Source organism: Apium graveolens, chromosome 6 (genome assembly GCF_009905375.1).
Source record: "Apium graveolens cultivar Ventura chromosome 6, ASM990537v1, whole genome shotgun sequence".
Classification (NCBI taxonomy): Eukaryota; Viridiplantae; Streptophyta; class Magnoliopsida; order Apiales; family Apiaceae; genus Apium; species Apium graveolens.
Window position 1 is genome coordinate 18,680,380 of NC_133652.1, and position 18,513 is coordinate 18,698,892.

The 18,513-nt window shown below is 34.8% G+C and overlaps 3 protein-coding genes across 3 annotated transcripts; 1 reads left to right on the forward strand and 2 right to left on the reverse strand.

Annotated features, from left to right (window-relative positions):
* The first annotated feature begins 1,247 nt into the window (after positions 1–1,247).
* Positions 1,248–3,602, forward strand: LOC141668921 (uncharacterized). Its single transcript, XM_074475985.1, has 2 exons — positions 1,248–1,495; positions 3,000–3,602. Exons 1-2 carry the CDS (start codon positions 1,367–1,369, stop codon positions 3,354–3,356), a joined length of 486 nt encoding a protein of 161 aa, XP_074332086.1. The 5' UTR covers positions 1,248–1,366; the 3' UTR covers positions 3,357–3,602.
* A 662-nt stretch (positions 3,603–4,264) lies between these two features.
* LOC141667902 (uncharacterized) lies at positions 4,265–5,718 on the reverse strand. Its single transcript, XM_074474544.1, has one exon. The coding sequence runs from the start codon at positions 5,554–5,556 to the stop codon at positions 4,459–4,461; it is 1,098 nt and encodes a 365-aa protein (XP_074330645.1). The 5' UTR covers positions 5,557–5,718; the 3' UTR covers positions 4,265–4,458.
* A 12,138-nt stretch (positions 5,719–17,856) lies between these two features.
* On the reverse strand, positions 17,857–18,201 carry LOC141664708 (uncharacterized). Its single transcript, XM_074470662.1, has one exon. The coding sequence runs from the start codon at positions 18,199–18,201 to the stop codon at positions 17,857–17,859; it is 345 nt and encodes a 114-aa protein (XP_074326763.1).
* Positions 18,202–18,513: the final 312 nt, after the last annotated feature.

The window sequence follows — 18,513 nt, forward strand, 5'->3', positions numbered from 1 at the left end:
GAAGGACTTTATCTCAGAAGCAATAGTATAAGTTTCCTTGTTGTTAATAGAATAGGATTCCTTATACATTGGTAGTTGTGCTCAATATAAAGTATAGTTTAGGTTCATGATATAAGCATTGGGACATTGCTATATCATTTGCATAACCTAGCAGCTCTCAAGGATATTTGTTCATACTTTCGAGAGAGTACTTGTGTAATAAGTTTTTATAAGATTAATATAAAAACTGTTGATTATGTTGAAATTTTGTCGAGTTGATTATATTAATTGTATTCACCCCCTCTACAATTGATTAAGGGTCTAACACTCGGGAAATATAATGAGCCATAAATTTGTTCACAAATATTATAATCAAATTTATTAGTGAATTTGAGGTATAAATTATGTTATGCTCAACATATACATACTATACTAAACCTTGAAATCATGTCAATATGAAATGATTTTTTCTAGAAATGAGTTCTTTTCAAAATATATATAAAATTAGAGTGTACCTACCCATTATATTCTATATAATTGTTGTGAAAAAGTTAAGTATGGTCGTCAAAGATAAAAGAATAAATTTATTTCTATTAGTTAAGGCAAATTGAGTAATATTTTCTGAGAACAAAACTTAAAACTTTATAATCAATTACATGGTTACACAGGAACTTTAACTTTCATGTAACTAAGTTACAATTACAAGTTTCGAGGTAATTAAAAAACCTATATTTGGTTTATTACTATGCAATTATAAGTTACATAGTTAAATTTGTTAAGAAATTAATGTTTTTATACTCGATAACTATGTAACTTGTGGTATTTATAGTGGACCGTGCTAACTAAGTTCCAATGTCTGACAGTAAATACAAAAATCTTGGAATTTGGAGTTCTCTTATTTATTCTAAAACGGTTTTTCTAATGTGTGCCCAACAGCACACAATAAGCACTAACTTTGGTACATTTTGATTGGTCCTCTAATCATAAATATCGATGGACCCCTGCATTTACAACAATTCCATCAATAAAAATTCATCAAACTCATGAAAATTAGTGCTTATTGTGTGCCCTTGACACACATTAGAAAGACCGATTCTAAAATACAACGAACCAAATGCCGTAACTATTTTTGATTATAAGGGATTTCAAGTTATTACATCGAAACAAAAGAGGCCAATAATTACAAAGATCATAACGAGAGGTTGTTGGATTGAGGGTAGTTTCGTCTATTAGTCTATCACACTTCTCAAGCTACTTGTAAGTACTGTAAATAATTATGAGTAACCGGGAGCACTTCAATTACCGGTTATCCAAAGGAGGATTTGGAATACAAATCCGAAATTCCCAACACTCGCAGCCAAATCACAGCCGTTAATCTGGCTGACAAATGGCGTCGGCGTATTCCTCCATTAATCTGGCAAGGGTTGCTGCATCTCCGGTCATCGCCTCAACTTACTCCGACGGGAAAGTTCAAAGTATAGTTATTGCTAAACGAGCTGCGGATCTTCCTATCCAGGTTCCAACTAACCTATTTATCATAATTTGTGATTGATTTATTTCAATTTGTATTTAGTTAGTTATAAATTTAAAGCCTCACTTGCCTGTTTAGGTGTAAAAGAAAGAAATGGTCACAACTCACAACATTGTAGACTTGTAGTCAACGTATAGCACTCATTTTTAGTTTAGTAGGATTGAATTCTAGTTTAAACATCTACGGAAAAAAGTTTAAGAGTGGTAAAATTGTTCACATTTCGTTTCGTCCTGGCCTCATTTCAATTATTTCGACCAAACAGAGTGCTAAATTGATTTAATTGATTAGGAAGTATGAAGGCTACTCTAGTACATAACTTAAAAATATGGTTGACACTTTATTTTATTCCGAAATTCCTCCTCATTGTTAACCTTATTAATGAAAGTTATAGTGCCAGGACTAGACATTACTGTCTTATGGCTTATCTATAAATAAAACATAAGATATTGGCTCCAGGACTAGAACAAGAGAAGATGGGACCTAATATAGTTTGTAGAACTTTTAGTAACTTGCAGGTTTAGAATTCAAAGCTTGTATAATGAATACGCTTATTCCCAACTGAGTGGAGCTTGGGAACGAAAAGGAGATCAAGTAAAATTACCCTTTTTGTATTAGGAGCTTAAATACCTGTTGCAAAGTGATTACAGTTCGAAGTAGCTAAACTACTTGAATTCTTTGTAAGTTTCTGTGCTAAATCCACCACTTGGTCCATCCAGGTTCAAATGAACTAAGAAAACTTTTGTTGCCCTATAAATTTGGCTACTTCTCAAGAACAAGATATGGCTTTCGTGACTACTTGTATCTTGGCTATGAAACATCTATGTTCTGATGTTTGCACCAAAGTTAAAATGCAAGGAGTTGCTTTTTCGCTTAAGATGCAATTAACGCCAAGTAGCTTCTGATTTTTTCATTCTGCTGCCTACTAGGTTGGGACATAACACATTAAGACATCAGCGTTAAGTTGGGCTCAAGTCTCTATTGAACTTGTATCGTTAAAATTAATGAATGTCACGTTCTTGTATTCTTGGTGCATCTATATAAAGTGGTAATACCGATCTCATGTTTTTACAAATCCAAATTTGTTACTATGTGATACTATTACAACCTCGAGACTGCTTGTTCTTTCCTATAGAATTGTGCTACATGACGACTTATCGCATTAAGTGGTGATTCTTCTTATATTTTATTTTCTGTTTAAGGTTACAAATGAGTTCAATGTCATAACTCATAAATAGCATTAAACTAAGCACAAATAGCTAGCGAGTGGTATGGGCAAATTCTGTAGAAGACTGTTTATATTTATTATAGTGGTTCATCTATGTCAGCAAGGTTTAGAATCGTGTTATTTATATGACTATGAGACTACAGTGCGGATAATCCGCCTGTGCAATTAAAATGATTTAGTTTAGAAATCGATATTGTCCGACACCAATAAAAAAAATTATCTCTTTTTACTAACAAAGTTAGCCCTAATCTGTTGTTTCCACAGGTGAGAAGCAAAGAAATACAAAAAGAGCAGGCATTGAAATCCTTGACCCCTGTTTCGCGAAGAAACATGGCAATGCAATTAGCTATTTCCTCTTTAGCCACCATTACTATCATTTCACCTGTTCCTGCTGAAGCACGTGTTATTAAACCTGAGATCAAGAGGAAAATATTTGAAAAGCTTAAAATGCTAAGGGAAAAAGCTGGTTTATCAAATCCAAATACTGAGACTGAAGAAAAAACTTCTCCACCGATGGAGGAGGAAAAAGAAAAAGCTCTTACCCCACCTTCCGTATCACCTTTTTCAACCCCTGCATCAGACTCTGTTGTTGAGGTCAGTGTTTCACATAATCAATACTGATAATAGTTAACTTGATGTTCATGTTTGGCAGGAAATTAGAAAAGTTGTAACCTTCTAAATTGTAGCAACCAGAATCGAAATAACGAAAATGCCAGTGTAATCAGAATGTTTTGTAAAAGTATTTATATGGTAATACAAAATGCCATATCATTTTGTGTTTGTGATGCAGCTTTTGTTTTTTTGTATCGACTGTACAAAATACAATATATTTTATTTGCTTAAAATATACCAGTATCTCTTTGTTCCCGTGTTAATCCCTTACTCCCGAGTTTTAAAAAGGTAAGAAAACAAGTGTAAGATAACTAAAGTACTTTCATTTCCTCTCGTAGTTGTGCTCCCGAGTTTTTAAAAAAAATGAAAACAAGTGGTAATAAATGAAAATTTGACACATCTTCGCTCCAAAAATGGGATGAATGGAAACTTGCTTCCCTAAAAAAATTCTGGAGCAAGGCCTAATTTTTACAAGATATTGAGAATTCAAACCTCTCGTGCGTTTATACTTTAAACTTCTGCAAAGGTAAATATACCTGTGATTTAGAGGTATACCTGTTGAACCTAGATTGAGATATAGGTTGAGAGGGATACTCACAAATCCCAGTTGAGGGCTTGAAGTGTTCAAATTTCGGTGGGTAATAAGAAAGTGAATTTTCAATCTCGGTTCTAGGTTGAGAGGGATACTCCCAAACCCTAGTGAGGGCTTGAAGTGTTCAAATTTCGGTGGGTAACAAGAAAGTGATTTTTCAATCTCGCTACGGAACCGTGCTACTTTTCTTTCATCTGGCTTAAGTAGGTACATCCAAAAAAAGAAAGAAATAATAAAATTCCGATATTGACCATTTTTAATTTTATACAAAAACTTTAAAAACATACACACAATTACACAATGGTTGAGAGCTGACACACCAAGGAACAAAATTATCAGTATCCATTAAATCAAAACTACATATCCAAAACTGTTGTCCAGTATTTTATCAGTATCCATTAAATCAAAACTACATATCTAAAACTGTTGTCCAGTATTTTCGTGTATATGATTAACAAAACCTGAAAACATTGGAATACAAAAAAACTATAATAAATACAAATAGAAAAAAAAAACACTCTAGGCATTCTTCTTGTTCATGTTAGTGACAAGCTGGCGCATCTGAAATCTCCAAAACATAAAATAAGCCAAGCCCAACCCAATCAAAACAAATATCCAAACCGAATCTTCTTTACTTTCTTTCTCTGACTCGATCTCAACGATCCCAAACTCCTCTCTTTCCGTATTTCCCATTATGCCCTCTTCTATATGACCATATAACACATATACCCTATGATCTCCACCTATTGTTACAGCACTAGCGAACCGATCTGCATCGAGGGTAGTTTCGTCAAAAACTGCACCCTCGCTCCAACTACTATCGCTCTTAATGAAATACGCCTTTTCTTTTGACGCAACCACTACGACGCCGTCTCTTCTAACGGCCATTCCGTCGGCTCCGTTTAACGGTTTATTTAAAAGAACCGTCCGTGCTGAACCGTCGTCAACGTTGACTTTAAACATTTTGCCTGTATTTGATTGGACGACTAATAGATAGCCTTTGCTGATATAAACGACACCGTTTAGACCGCACGAGCTGTACGGCGTGTTTGGATCAACTGCGGACTGCGAAAATATCGGAGATCGTGAGAGAACGGAATACTCGCCGTCTTTATTGACTTTGTAGATGAGATTTGAAGCGGAATTGGTGACGTAAGCATTGCCGGAGAAATCAACGGCGACGTCGTTTGCGCCGGCGGTGGTGGAGGTAGCGTTGGAGTCAGGGAGGAGCGTGAGGAAGATGCGATCACCGGTTCGGAGATTGTAGGCGGCGACGGCGGGAGATGACGGAGAGTGAACGGCGACGACGATTCGCCGGAAATACGTGTCGACGGCGAGGCCTAGAAAGGCTGAATTAGGAGGAAGAGAGGTGTCGGAGATGAGAGTATCGACGACGGCGGCGTCAGAGACGGATTGGAGCGTAGGGCGGCGGAGAGAGCCGATGATGAAGTGCTGAGAGGATGGGTCCCAGGCGAATGATTCGGGGTAGAGATTAGGTGATCGGAAGTTGATGACGTGAGCGTCTTTAGAATAAGATGATTGAATTGAGATTGAGAAGGTTAAGATGAGTATGAGAATCGTTGTTCTGGTGGCGATGAGATTGGTGGATATGAACATGCTTGTGAAGAAATAAAAATGGAGAAAATGGGGTTATTTTTTAACGGCGAATATAAGAAAATAAGACCTGTTTATTTTGATGGGTTTTAATGTTTTATCTACAAAACTCCCAGGAGTAAGCATATTCTATTTCTACCATTCCGAAATAGTGATTTAAACGATTCAAAATACACCTACCGCCACCGGTTATCCCAGAATAGTTTTTTTTTATTTGAAAAGTGTTATTTTCAGAACAGTTTTTTTTTTATTTTTATGATAAAAAATGAGAAAATACTTTTTTTCCAAGAGTTGTTTATGTGCATACATGTTGTTCTGGAAATAAAAGTTTCCTTTTATTTTTAGACATTGAAATTTTATATTTTTTATAACAAATTTTGATTATAACTGCTCATTAAATTGGAGAAGTTGTTTATACTTTCCTTACACCTATGTGACTTTCATTTTTCTTCAAAACTATTTTCAAAAATAAATTATAAACATACTATTTTATGCATTTTGTGTGAGAATATTTTTGAGAATTGAGTTCTATATATGTAACATCTTGATTTTCTAAATAATGATTTATTTCAACAAATAAATAAAATATTTCATTTAATTTAATAATTCATACTCTTAATTAAGTTTTAAATATTCAAGGCTAGATTAAAATAATTTATGATTCATTTATTTGTAAGTATCATGTCAATTGCCATGTAAGCTCATGTTTCATGCCGCTCATATTTACATGAAAACATGACAGATATATGAGTTAACTCCATCTTAATTTACTTGCCTGATGTTAATTCTCTATAACTCTATATATTGTTTTCTATTCTTATTCTTACCAACCAAACAAAACAATCCCCTTGTTCTTTTTTTCAGCTAATCAACAATCCCCTTATTCTTTTGTTTCCTTGCACACTACTCATTTCATTATACTCTTCTATAAGCCTTCCATGCCGATCTTCCTGCAACATATTTTTCTCAACCCAATATGAATTCATATTGCAAACAAATCATCATCACCCTCTTGATATCTATAATTCATATAGCAACCGTCACCTCCCAGGTGTGTCCTGACCCATGTCGGTACTCTCCACCTGCAATTCCAACACCAGGGCCTCCAGCCAGTTCAAATAGCCCTCCGTCACCAAATAAACTCACTACTGCAGGCCCTCCAGCCGGTCCAAATAGCCCTCCGTCACCAAATAAACTCACTACTGCAGGCCCTCCAGCCAGTCCAAATAATCTTCAGCCATATAATCCCACTAATGCACCATCGCCGCCAGATAATATGGTGCCTTGGTTTCCATACTACAGAAGACCTTTGCCCAACTCAGATCAATCTTTATCAGCATCACTTCTTATTTCGGGATGGGCAGCGATCCTCTCCACAATCTATCTTCTTCTTTTTTCTTACTATTTTTTTTCAAACTAAGTTACATGTCAAGAATCTAGGTAATTTAAGAGATAGTATCGTATTGCAACTCTCTGTAATAATGCGTATTTCAGCCTTCAAGTTGTGTGTTGAGGACTCGAAGTAACCACTGACTTATTAATTTATATCATTTCCTTGAAATTTTTACTTGGCGCGTTCTTTTTCAATATTGGATATAATTTCGTTAGATATTTTCCTGACATTTTAAAGTTTGGGAATTGTTTCCGAAACTAAATACTAAAAAGTGATTAGTTTAACTAGATAGTTTAAGACAATCTATAATATTGTAATAAATTAACAAACGATCCTTCAAATTCATCAAACTGGTAAAAAAACTTGTCTCGTTAAAAATAAAATTCACCAAACAGTTCATGTATTTTACATGGACATCTATAGTTAAACATGTATTAAAGTCTTTAACATTGGCTCCCCAAGTATTGATTCAGCAGTTAAATTCTTATTTTCTTTACGGGGTGTCAGAATTCGACTCCCGGATATGCGTGTGTAAATAGTTAACAAAAAAACTTTAACATTGCGTTAAGAGTTAAAATTTAAAAAAATGAGATGCCAATAGTTTTCATCGAATCAAATTTTACAATGCGATTTTATTGGAGCCTGATAAATTTTTAATGGTCTATCAATTAAAATTCTCTATAAAATAAAAATGATAGTGAATATTGAGCTCTAGAACCCATTACGGGATGTCAAGAGTTCGACTCATGAGGTGTGCGTGTGTAATCGATTAACAAAAAAAACTTTTTACATTGCGTTAAGAATTAAAATTTTAAAAAATGAGATACCAATAGTTTTCATCCAATCAATTTTACAATGCGGTTTTTCTGGAGCATGATAAGTTTTTAATGGTTTACCAATTAAAATTCTCTATAAAATAAAAATGACAATAAATAAATTGATTATTAAACATGCTCCCAAAAAATCCTCAAGAAATTAGTTAAAATTTGAAAGCAGTGTTGTAAAAAACGCAAATCAGACCTAAGTGAGGTCACCTTCTAGCACTAAATCGACGCTTAGGCGGTTTTAAAAGTGGACCGTTAATCGAATTATAAATAAAAATAAACAAATATGTAAATATTTAATAAACATGCTCCCATAAAATCCTCAAGAAATTAGTTAAAACTCGAAAACAGTGTTGTAAAAAGTGCAAATCGGACTGTGAGATCACCTTCTAGCGCTAAAACAGACGCTTAAGCGGACCGTTAATTGGATTATAAATTAATTAATAAATAAATATGTATATATTAAAAATATTTAGTATTTTTTGAATAAAGAGATAATATTCACATATTATAATAACCAATACAATCATCATTCATAAAGTTATAATCAACTTAAAAATTAAAAGTAAAATATTAAATTACAACTCTTTAAAAAATAATATTTATTTTTTTTAATTATTTTTATTTCCCCACTTAATTTGCCAAAGACTTCTTAAGCGGTCAAAATCCGCTTAAACTTTAATAAACGCTTATATATTCGATTTTGCATTAATTTAAGCATTTATATTTCCGATTTCACTTAAATCATCCTTAAACATCGGCTTAATGCGCTTTTTACGGCGGTGTTGTTTGAAAGATGATAACCGATTTAGATCTACAGGAGACTCCAGTACCTGTGCAACACAATTTATACCAATCCAGTCGAAGGCCCTTTTTTCTATTAACAAGCCCATCTTCATATCAAATAAAATGCGTGAAGGAAATTATGGCCCATGTATCCAAATCTCACACGAAACATTGGATTAGTATAAATTTAAAAAATATGTATAATAATATTTAAAATTATTATAATCTGGAAAGGAAAAACGGAAAATCAAATTATATTTGTATAATTTTATTTTTAGGTGGTATCGTGCAAAAAACAAATTGTTTACTATTTTTTTAACTTTTGTTAAATTTAATTGAAGAAACATAACTATAAACTAAATATAATTTTTTTAAAATCTAAATAGTTTACCTGAAATACTAAAATTAACACATTTGTATTTATGGTAGAGAAATTATTACAAGAGAAAAATATTAACAAAAAATATCATATATACATGATAGAGGTTTTTAAAAAAATGTTTTCAGAAGTTGAAAAATTATCATTACAGTTCAATCAAATAACAAATTTGAAGGTATACTGTAAATTTTAAAAATAGTTTTTTTTTTTGCCAAAAAAATAGTTTTTTTAATAGCTTGCGATAAAACTTTCTTCCCACACAAATGATTTTTTTTCTACAAACTATACTTGTATAGAGGGATTTATTTGGCGAGAAGCTCTTGAAGATTCAAGTTAAGATTGACACAACCTTCACTGCAATTTGTTTCCCTTGTCTTTTGACAAACAAACTTGTATATATAACCCTACCTCTAGTTGGAGGTTGATAACTCGATCACATTACCCAAAATATAAGTTTTTGACTTTTTACCGTATTTTAAGGTGTATAAAAGTCATAGTTTAACATACTTTTTTTTAAATATTTTTTTCTTAAATTAAAATTTAATATTATGTATATTTTTAGTTATAAAAAGAAAATTTGAAAAATAATTTATGGAACTATCATTTTTATTCATCTTAAAATATCTGTAAAAAAATTAAAAAAACTTGTATTTTGAGACGGAGGGAGTATCTCACATCCAGAATAATTAATGAACATATGTACACGGAATTTTGATATAACTGAATCTTCACACCCCTTCGTTCTCAAAATCAAGCTAAACACCACATGCCCCCGGCATGGGCGTCCACATGAGCAAGGAGACCCGGTGACTGGCCCCATTGTTTATTTAATTGCTATTTGTGTAATCCTTCGATTTTATTCAAATTTTCTTAACTTAAAATTTGAAAGTCAAATTATTTAAATTTCGGCCAGCATAATCCTTACAAAACGAAGACATTTAAAAACAAGCCAATCCAAGGTTGTGAATAAAGTTAATGCCATTGACGAGAGAAAATTAATTATAACACTCCAGATTTATCGTGGTTAAATAACATAATTACCTTTAATTTTCAGGTAATTATAAGCTGCTGCTGCCGTTGAACAGAGGTTCAACAGCAGAGATAAAGCTGTATTTTTGTATGATTAATGAACGGAGTTAGCAAAGAACCAAGCAAAATGACATCGAAATTCCTTTTCGAATCCTGCCAAATGTACTTGGAAAATAATCATAGTCATACGTGCCAATATGCAAAAAGTGAATACTCAAACCCCTTTGTCAATTGCCTATATACCCTATATATAGTGATCAAGTTCAATGTAATTTTACAGGGCTGGACTCCATTCCTTGGCCAATAATCCATGTTTTGATAAGCCAAAACCAGCTCTACAGTTAATCCAACTGTTTCCAGATGAGGTTCAGTGTCCGGGTGCGGCTGGACTCTTAGAAACCCACTTTAATCCATTACTGAGATATGATCTCCATTAATTTACGTATTTATCCTTTAGTTATCAAGGTTAATCACGTTTTGTGGAGATAGAATCCCATTAACAGTCCATTTCGTGTAGATAAGGGTTGTTTTCCTATATTCCACGAGGTACAGTCCTAGTTGAAGACTACCTCTGCCAGTCGATGTACGCTATTCCTATTAACTGAGGTATGTTGAAACTCCTGCATCAGCACCTCACCATCCTTTTACCTATCCAGGTGCTTCCAGCACCTCACCGACATACAATGACCTATTCCTGATGTATCTCAATACCTTCTATGACCCTACAGACCTGTTTACAGTCAACTGAACCTCCTGGTCAGCTACTGTTAGACCAAGATCCCTGCACCTTGGTGCAAGTACCTCCAAAACCATGATCCTTGGAGCAAAGAACCTCATCAAAACCTGCATTTTTTCATAATAATCAATTCCAATCCCTTTATGGGCCTTAAATCTAACCCATGCAAGATTTTGGGCATAACAACTACCCTCGGTTCCTTGTAGTATTGAATTCAAGAGGAACTAGAATAACCCCTTGACCAACCAATATCACATGTTTAACTAATTGGAGCTCCTACTCCTCAAATGTACCTATAACCTTTTACCTATATAACCCTGGGTTAAACCATAAACCCAGTAACAACCCACATGTTATAGTTTCCAATTTTTATATAACTCCTGCTCTTAAAATGTATCCCATTCATTGTATCAAAACTTTCAAAGTCAACTTTCCTTACATAAGACCTTTATATCATTAGGCTCATAACTCCTATATGTAGTTACATTCATCTGCTTTGAATGGACATCTCCCCGGAGCTTTAACTTCAAACATGAACCTATAAATCCTTATGTTATTTCCAAAACCTTAACTCTATGAGGTTCCTCATTGCTTGAGCTTCTAATTCTCTCATGAATCCCCACCATGATTTCTTTTATTCAGTCTGAGCCAATAACACGTAACTCATCCCGAGATTCCATTCCCGTTTCAACTGAATATATCCAAAGGTCCGAATTAATTATTCAGTTAGCTAATTATTTGTATTGATGTTGTAATCCAAATAGAACTTAGCTTCCTAGCATTCAAAATAATTCAAACTGGACTAAAACCCTTCAATTTCCCTTGGTATACGTGAGTAGTTACACCCCTTCCCAAGGCCTCCTTCCTTTGACCAACGGAAATGCGCCATGTCGCAAGCAACTCTTCTGCTTCTTATACCTATATAAACACTGAGTCTCTTCTTTTCTTTCTTTTTAATATCCCTAAGCTACTCATACACGCATATCTGTTCACCTTCCCGTCACTGTAAGCTTTCTCGACGGTGTAGATTCCGGCGATTCAACCTTCTAGTTTCAAGCCTCGTATCAATCATCAAATCAAGGTAATGACTAATCTCTTTTATCTGTCCTTTTCTAAAACTTGTACTGAAGTGAAACCCTCTATGCATGTTCGATTTATAACCACCATTTGCATATACAGATCCTAGTTTATATCCACATGCATACATGTGACTGTGATGTTATCCTTAATCTGTGTCATTATACCTGGTTATGCTATCATGTCATGACTTTTATGATACTTGATTCTCTTTTGTAATGCTTCATTAGCCCTTTGTGTCTATTCATCTTCTCAAACACAAACACGTGGCTCCATGTGCCTTGCTTGTGATTCGGTATCTGCTTGTTTGTTATTTTTTTATGCACGCATAGGATTCAATTTAGAGCTCTGCCTCCCCAATCTCTTAACACCGTAGTCTTTATACGCATGTCAATTTGAGACCATTGGTATGCTTAATCTGTTTACGGTTGCCTTAGGTTACATACCCTTTAGGTTAGCATGAGAATCTACACCTGTTCATCTAAAACCTGGACTGGGTTGTAATCCCAGAAGCTTATGTGAGCATACTCTCACACCTCTAACTTGCTCGATCAATTGTCTAGATGAACTTCCTTTAAACCTTGGTAGGTTCACTATGAGCCCCTGAATCACAGACTTCCAGTTTAACCCATTCTTGTCTCGTGACGAGGTTCCATGTTTTCCTAACCCCTTGGGAGTTCATATACCTTTTGTTTCCAAGGGAATAGCCTGCGGTTTTGCTCACTCTGCCTTGCACCTTTGCAGATGTCAAGTGGATCCGCAGTTGATAGCTCCCATCGATCCATGACGAAAGAAGCTTCCCCATTAACCTGTCTGACATCAGCTCCACACCAACCGCACCTCCTAAAACAGTCAGCTCTAGGACCCGCTCAAAAGTTAAAGTTGTTAACCCTGAGCGTTCCATGATCGCAGTCAAACGCTCCCCTTGAAGGGTTTTATCACATACACGGAAGCATGGTTAACAATTAAATAACATAAAACCCTTATTAATCGCATATGATTCATGAATATAGTTATGGATCGATTATTAACCTTTAAAAGCGATCTAAGGATGAAGTATAGAGACTCATAGCAGCTGCTACTCAAGTGTGAAGCACTCTACCGGTATCCACCAAGAGATCGAAGCAATTGAGGAAGGAAGAGGCTGAGAGAGAAATAGGGTTGCCTCCTTTTTTTTTCTTTGTAAACATTAAGGTTGGTCAAATAGGGATTATAATGGTATATTTATAGATAAAATTTCAGCTAAAATTTTTCCATAAAATTATTTACCCCATATCTTGATTAATCCATTAATTAATAATTAAAACCCCTTTTAATCATTAATTATTTTTCTAAACTCTTTAGAAAATAATTCTCTCCATAATTTAATTTCACAAATAAAATTCTTAATTAATAATATTAAAAAAGCATCTTAATTATTTTATAATAAATTAAATCATATTTAATTAATTATAAAAACTAATAATCAATTATTTATTTCATAAATAAATAATGACCGGCTATTATTAATTTAACTCATCCACCAATAAATCATTCTCTTTATGGTGTGACCCTGTAGGTTCAATATTAAAGCTAGTAGTAGAAATAAATAATAATACCATTTTATTATCATTTATATGAGTTCTTTAATTTATTAAATATAATTAATAAATTAATCATATTTATTCTACATCATGAGGGATACTTCTCAATATATCGCGACTATCTGGATAATATGAATTCACTGCTTAGAATACCAAGAACCTATTCAGTGAATAGTTACCGTACAATATATTCCTTATACCCTGCAATGTCCCGATTAAATACAAGGCATGGATCTCGTGTCAAGTCTATCTAATTTAATCATATATTTTCCTCTTCGGTACGCCTAGTTATATTTAATGCAAATAAGAAACTTCTTTCTAATTTCATTCACTCTGGCCAGAGATTCCTGAACTAGCATAAGTGGAATAACATATGACATTCTCTTCTTTCAATAGAAGGGGCAGATGCTTTATTGAGCATTCACTATCTTCGTGTACAAATTCCTACACCCAGAATAACCCTTATTATTGTCCCTGGAGACTAAGAACTAAACCAAACTATAGTTCGGTGCACACAAGATGACTATGATGACCTCAAGTCTAAGGACACTTGTACAACTATCACTATGTGAACAACTACTGACACGTGAGTGAACTCCATCAGTTGTTCAGCTGTGCGAGTCATGTTCAATGAACTTATTCTATAATAAGCACCTACATACTAGCTATAGTGTCACCACACAAATGTCTATGAGAACAGACATCCTTCATAATGAAGCAATCATAGTATGTACCGATCTTTACGGATTACTAATTATAAGTTAGTAATCCTACAACCAGGAACTATTTAAGTTCAGAGTTATCATCTTTTAGGTCTCATTATTATGATCTCATCATAATCCATAAAAGCTTTACTCTAAACTATGGTATATCTTATTTAAACACTTAAATAGATAAAGCCCGTAATAAAAACAAAACAAGTCTTTTATTAATATAATTGAAATCAAAATGGATTACATAAAAGTTATTCCTAAATCATCATACATGATTGCACTTAGGATGCATCTCTTTCAATCTCCCACTTGTACTAAAGCCAATCACTCTGGTATCTAATACCTATCTTGTCTTTATGACGGTCAAAGTGACTTTGAGAAAGTGGCTTTGTTAAAGGGTCTGCTATGTTGTTATGTGTGTCAACTCTCTTGACGTTGACATCTCCTCTTTCAACAATCTCCCTAATTAGATGAAAGTGCCGCAAGACATGCTTGGAATTCTTATGAGATCTTGGTTCCTTAGCTTGTGCTATTGTTGCATTGTTGTCACAATACAACACTATTGCCTCTTCTATGCTAGGAACAACTCCCAACTTAGAAACAAATTTCTTCATCCAAACAACTTCATTTGCAGCTTCACTTGCAGCTATATACTCTGCTTCCGCTGTGGAGTCAGCCGTCGTTGACTGTTTGGAACTCTTCCAACTAAATTCCCCACCATTTAGGGTAAACACATACCCTGACATGGATTTACTATCATATATTTCTAACTGAAAACTAGAGTCTGTATACCCCTTTATTTTCAACTCAGAACCACCATAAACAAGAAAAATTTCCTTAGTCCTTCTCAAGTACTTCAGGATGTTTTTCACCGCTTTCCAGTGTTCTTCACCTGGATCGGACTGAAATCTGCTTGTCACACTAAGCGAGTGAGCAACATCAGGCCGAGTACATAACATCGTGTACATGATAGATCCATAGATCCTATTGCAGAAGTATAAGGAATCCTACTCATACGCTCTCTCTCCTCAGATGTCTTTGGAGACATTTTCTTGGAAAGAGAAACTCCATGGCTCATGGAAATGAGTCCTTTCTTAGAGTTTTCCATGCTATATCTCTTTAGAACTTTTTTGATGTATGCACTTTGGGTCAAGCCTAAAATTCTCTATGATCTATCTCTATAGATCTTCATTCCAAGAATGTAAGATGCCTCTCCCTAGTCCTTTATCGTGAAGTTCTTAGATAGCCACACTTTGACTGATTAAAGCATCAGTATATCATTCCCAATGAGAAGTATGTTTTCCACATACAGTATTACGAATATTACCGCGCTCCCACTAACCTTCTTGTAGATGCATGGTTCATCCATATTTTTGATGAAATCAAAATCTTTGATTGTCTATCAAAACGGGCGTTCCATGTGCCAGAAGCTTGCCTCAGTCCGTATATGGATCGATTCAGCTTATAAACTAGATGTTCATTTCCTTTAGAAATAAATCCTTCTAGTTGTGTCATATACACATCCTCTTCAAGTTTCCCATTGAGGAAGGTCGTTTTCACATCCATTTGCCAGATCTCATAGTCATAGTAAGCCGCAATCGCAAGCAAACTCCGAATGGATTTAAGCAAGGCTACCGTCAAATAGGTTTCATCAAAGTCAATCCATTGTCTTTGTTTGAATCCTTTTTCCAAAAGCCTGGCACTATAGGTCTCCACCTGGCCATCTGCTCCAATAGTTCTCTTATATACCCACTTGCACCCAATAGGCTTAACACCTTCAGGCACCTCAACCAGAGTTCACACTTGGTTGGCATACATGGAGTCCATTTCGGATTTTATGAAACTCTGCCATTTCTCTAAGTCTTCACAACTCATAGCCTCATCATAGTTCATATGGTCTTCTCCATCAATAAGTGACAAGTCATTGTCATTCTCAATGACAAGGCCATAATACCTCTCAGGTTGACGAGCCACCCTATTTGACCTACGCACGGGCTGTTCTACAGAAGGTTGTACTTTCTGAATAGGTACTTCCTCTTGAACCGTTGTAGGTTGTGCTTCTTAAACTTTATTAAGTTCAACCTTGCTCCCACTGTTCCCTTCAAGGATAAACTGTTTCTCCAAGAAGGTCGCGTGTCTGGAAACAAACACCCTTTGTTTGGTGTAAAAGTAATATCCTAAAGTCTCTTTTGGATATCCCACAAACCTACATTTTATGAATCTTGATTCCAACTTTTCAGGTTCAACTTTCTTGACAGAAGTTGGACATCCCCAAATCTTAATCTGTTTAAGAATTGGCTTCCTTCTTTTCCATATCTCATATGGAGTTTTTGGAACAAATTTAGAAGGTACCTTGTTCAGTAAATATGTTGAAATTTCTAAGACATAAACCCAAAGGGATACTGGAAGATCTGTACAGCTCATCATGTACCGAACCATGTCCAACAAAGTTCGGTTCCTCCTTTCAGAAACTCTATTCAATTGTGGAGTTGCAGGAGGTGTCCATTGTGATAGTATACCATTTTCTTTGAGATGACTTAGGAACTCCCCACTTAAGTATTCACCTCCTCGATCTGATCGAAGAACTTTAATACTCATTTTGGTTTGTTTCTCTGCTTCATATCTATACTCTTTGAACTTTTCAAAAGCTTCAGACTTGTATTTCATTAAATACACATATCCAAATCTAGATTTATCATCCGTAAAAGTAATGAAGTATGAAAATCCTCCCATAGCTTGTGTTAACATTGGTCCACATACATTTGTGTGTACCAAGCCTAACACGTCCGCAGCTCTCTCTCCATGTCCAGTAAATGGAGATTTGGTAATCTTACCCATGAGACATGATTCGCATACCGAATATGATTCAAAATCAAATGGTTCAAGTAACTTATCATGGTGTAATGAGCGTAATCTTTTCTCACTAATATGACCTAGCCTACAGTGCCATAAATAGGTCAGATTTTCATCATCTCATTTTCTTTTATTAGTTTGTTCAATCTGAAGTAAATTATTTTCTAAGTCGCATCCATACAAACCATTATTTAAAGTACCACAACCATAAAGAACATTATCTCTAAGAATAGAACATTCATTATTCTTAATAATAAATGAAAAACCATCCAAATCCAACATAGGAATAGAAACAATATTCCTCATAATAGAGGGAATGTAATAACAATTATTCAAAATAATAGTTTTGTCCGTAGGCATATGTAAACTAAATGTTCCTACAGATTTGGCGGCAAACCTTGCTCCATTTCCCATGCATAAAATCACCTCATCTTCTTCAAGAGTCCTACTTCCCTTTAGTCCCTGCAACAAATTGCAAATATGAGAACCACTGACGGTATCTAATACCTAAGTAGAAATTTGACTTAGTGACATATTAACTTCGATCATGAACATACCTTAATCAGAAGGGGTAGTCTCACTAGCCTTCTTCTTTTTTAACTCTGTAAGATGAGCCTTGCAGTTTATCTTCCAGTGATCCACCTTGTTATAGTGGAAGCAAACAACATTGCTTTTGGGGTCTACATTAGCCTTTGCTGGAGTAGGCTTACTCTCACCAATCTTCTTATTTTTCTTGGGAAAGGTCCTCTTCCTTTTCTTGGAAGTTGAGCCTTCTCCAATAAGAAGAACATAACTCTTCTTAGAAGTAAAATTTGACTCAGCAGTTTTCAACATGTTATGGAGTTCAGGCAAGCTGACATCCATCTTACTCATGTGAAAGTTCACAACAAACTACGTTAATGAATTTGGAAGTGATTTCAAGACCAAGTCTTAGCTCAGCTCCTCATCCATGGCAAAACCAAGTTTCCCCAAACCTTCAATCAAATTGATCATTTTGAGCACATGGTCATTCACATATGTCCCCTCTGCCATTTTACTGCGGAATAGCTCTTTTGATATCTCATATCGAGCTGTCATCCCCTCCACATCATGCACTAGGATAGTGTATGCATCCATGTGCTCATGTTGCTTCTGAAGCTCAGGGTTCATAGATGCCAGCATAATACACTGGATAACATTTTCCTCATCTATCCATTTACGATATTCTTGATGCTCTTGATAAGTTGCATCATCATCGGGGGCTTTAGGCAATGGTGAGTTTGACACATATCCCATCTTCTCAGACTTAAGAACAATTCTCAAGTTTCGAAGTCAATCAGCAAAGTTGGGACCAGTCAACTTGTTAGCATCAAGTATGCTACGGAATGATAATACAGAAGACATGATATCTATAAAATCTAAAAATGAAAACATATAACAACATAAGCACATAAATAATTCAATTATTACTCCACCATATAAATCGGGTCTGTATCCATTGGTGGCTCCCACTATTTAATCTATGTTATACAACCCTCTAAATGTATAACTAAGCATTCATAACGCTAGCGAGAATAAGGATCCTATTTTCCATTACATCACCTCGGT

Bases quoted from the DNA above. Each gene is read 5' to 3' on its own strand.
- LOC141668921 (XM_074475985.1), top strand. From the start codon at position 1,367: ATGGCGTCGGCGTATTCCTCCATTAATCTGGCAAGGGTTGCTGCATCT. The intron at 1,496-2,999 runs GTTCCAACTAAC...TTGTTTCCACAG, and splicing joins CTGCGGATCTTCCTATCCAG to GTGAGAAGCAAAGAAATACA.
- LOC141667902 (XM_074474544.1), bottom strand. From the start codon at position 5,556: ATGTTCATATCCACCAATCTCATCGCCACCAGAACAACGATTCTCATA.
- LOC141664708 (XM_074470662.1), bottom strand. From the start codon at position 18,201: ATGGGATATGTGTCAAACTCACCATTGCCTAAAGCCCCCGATGATGAT.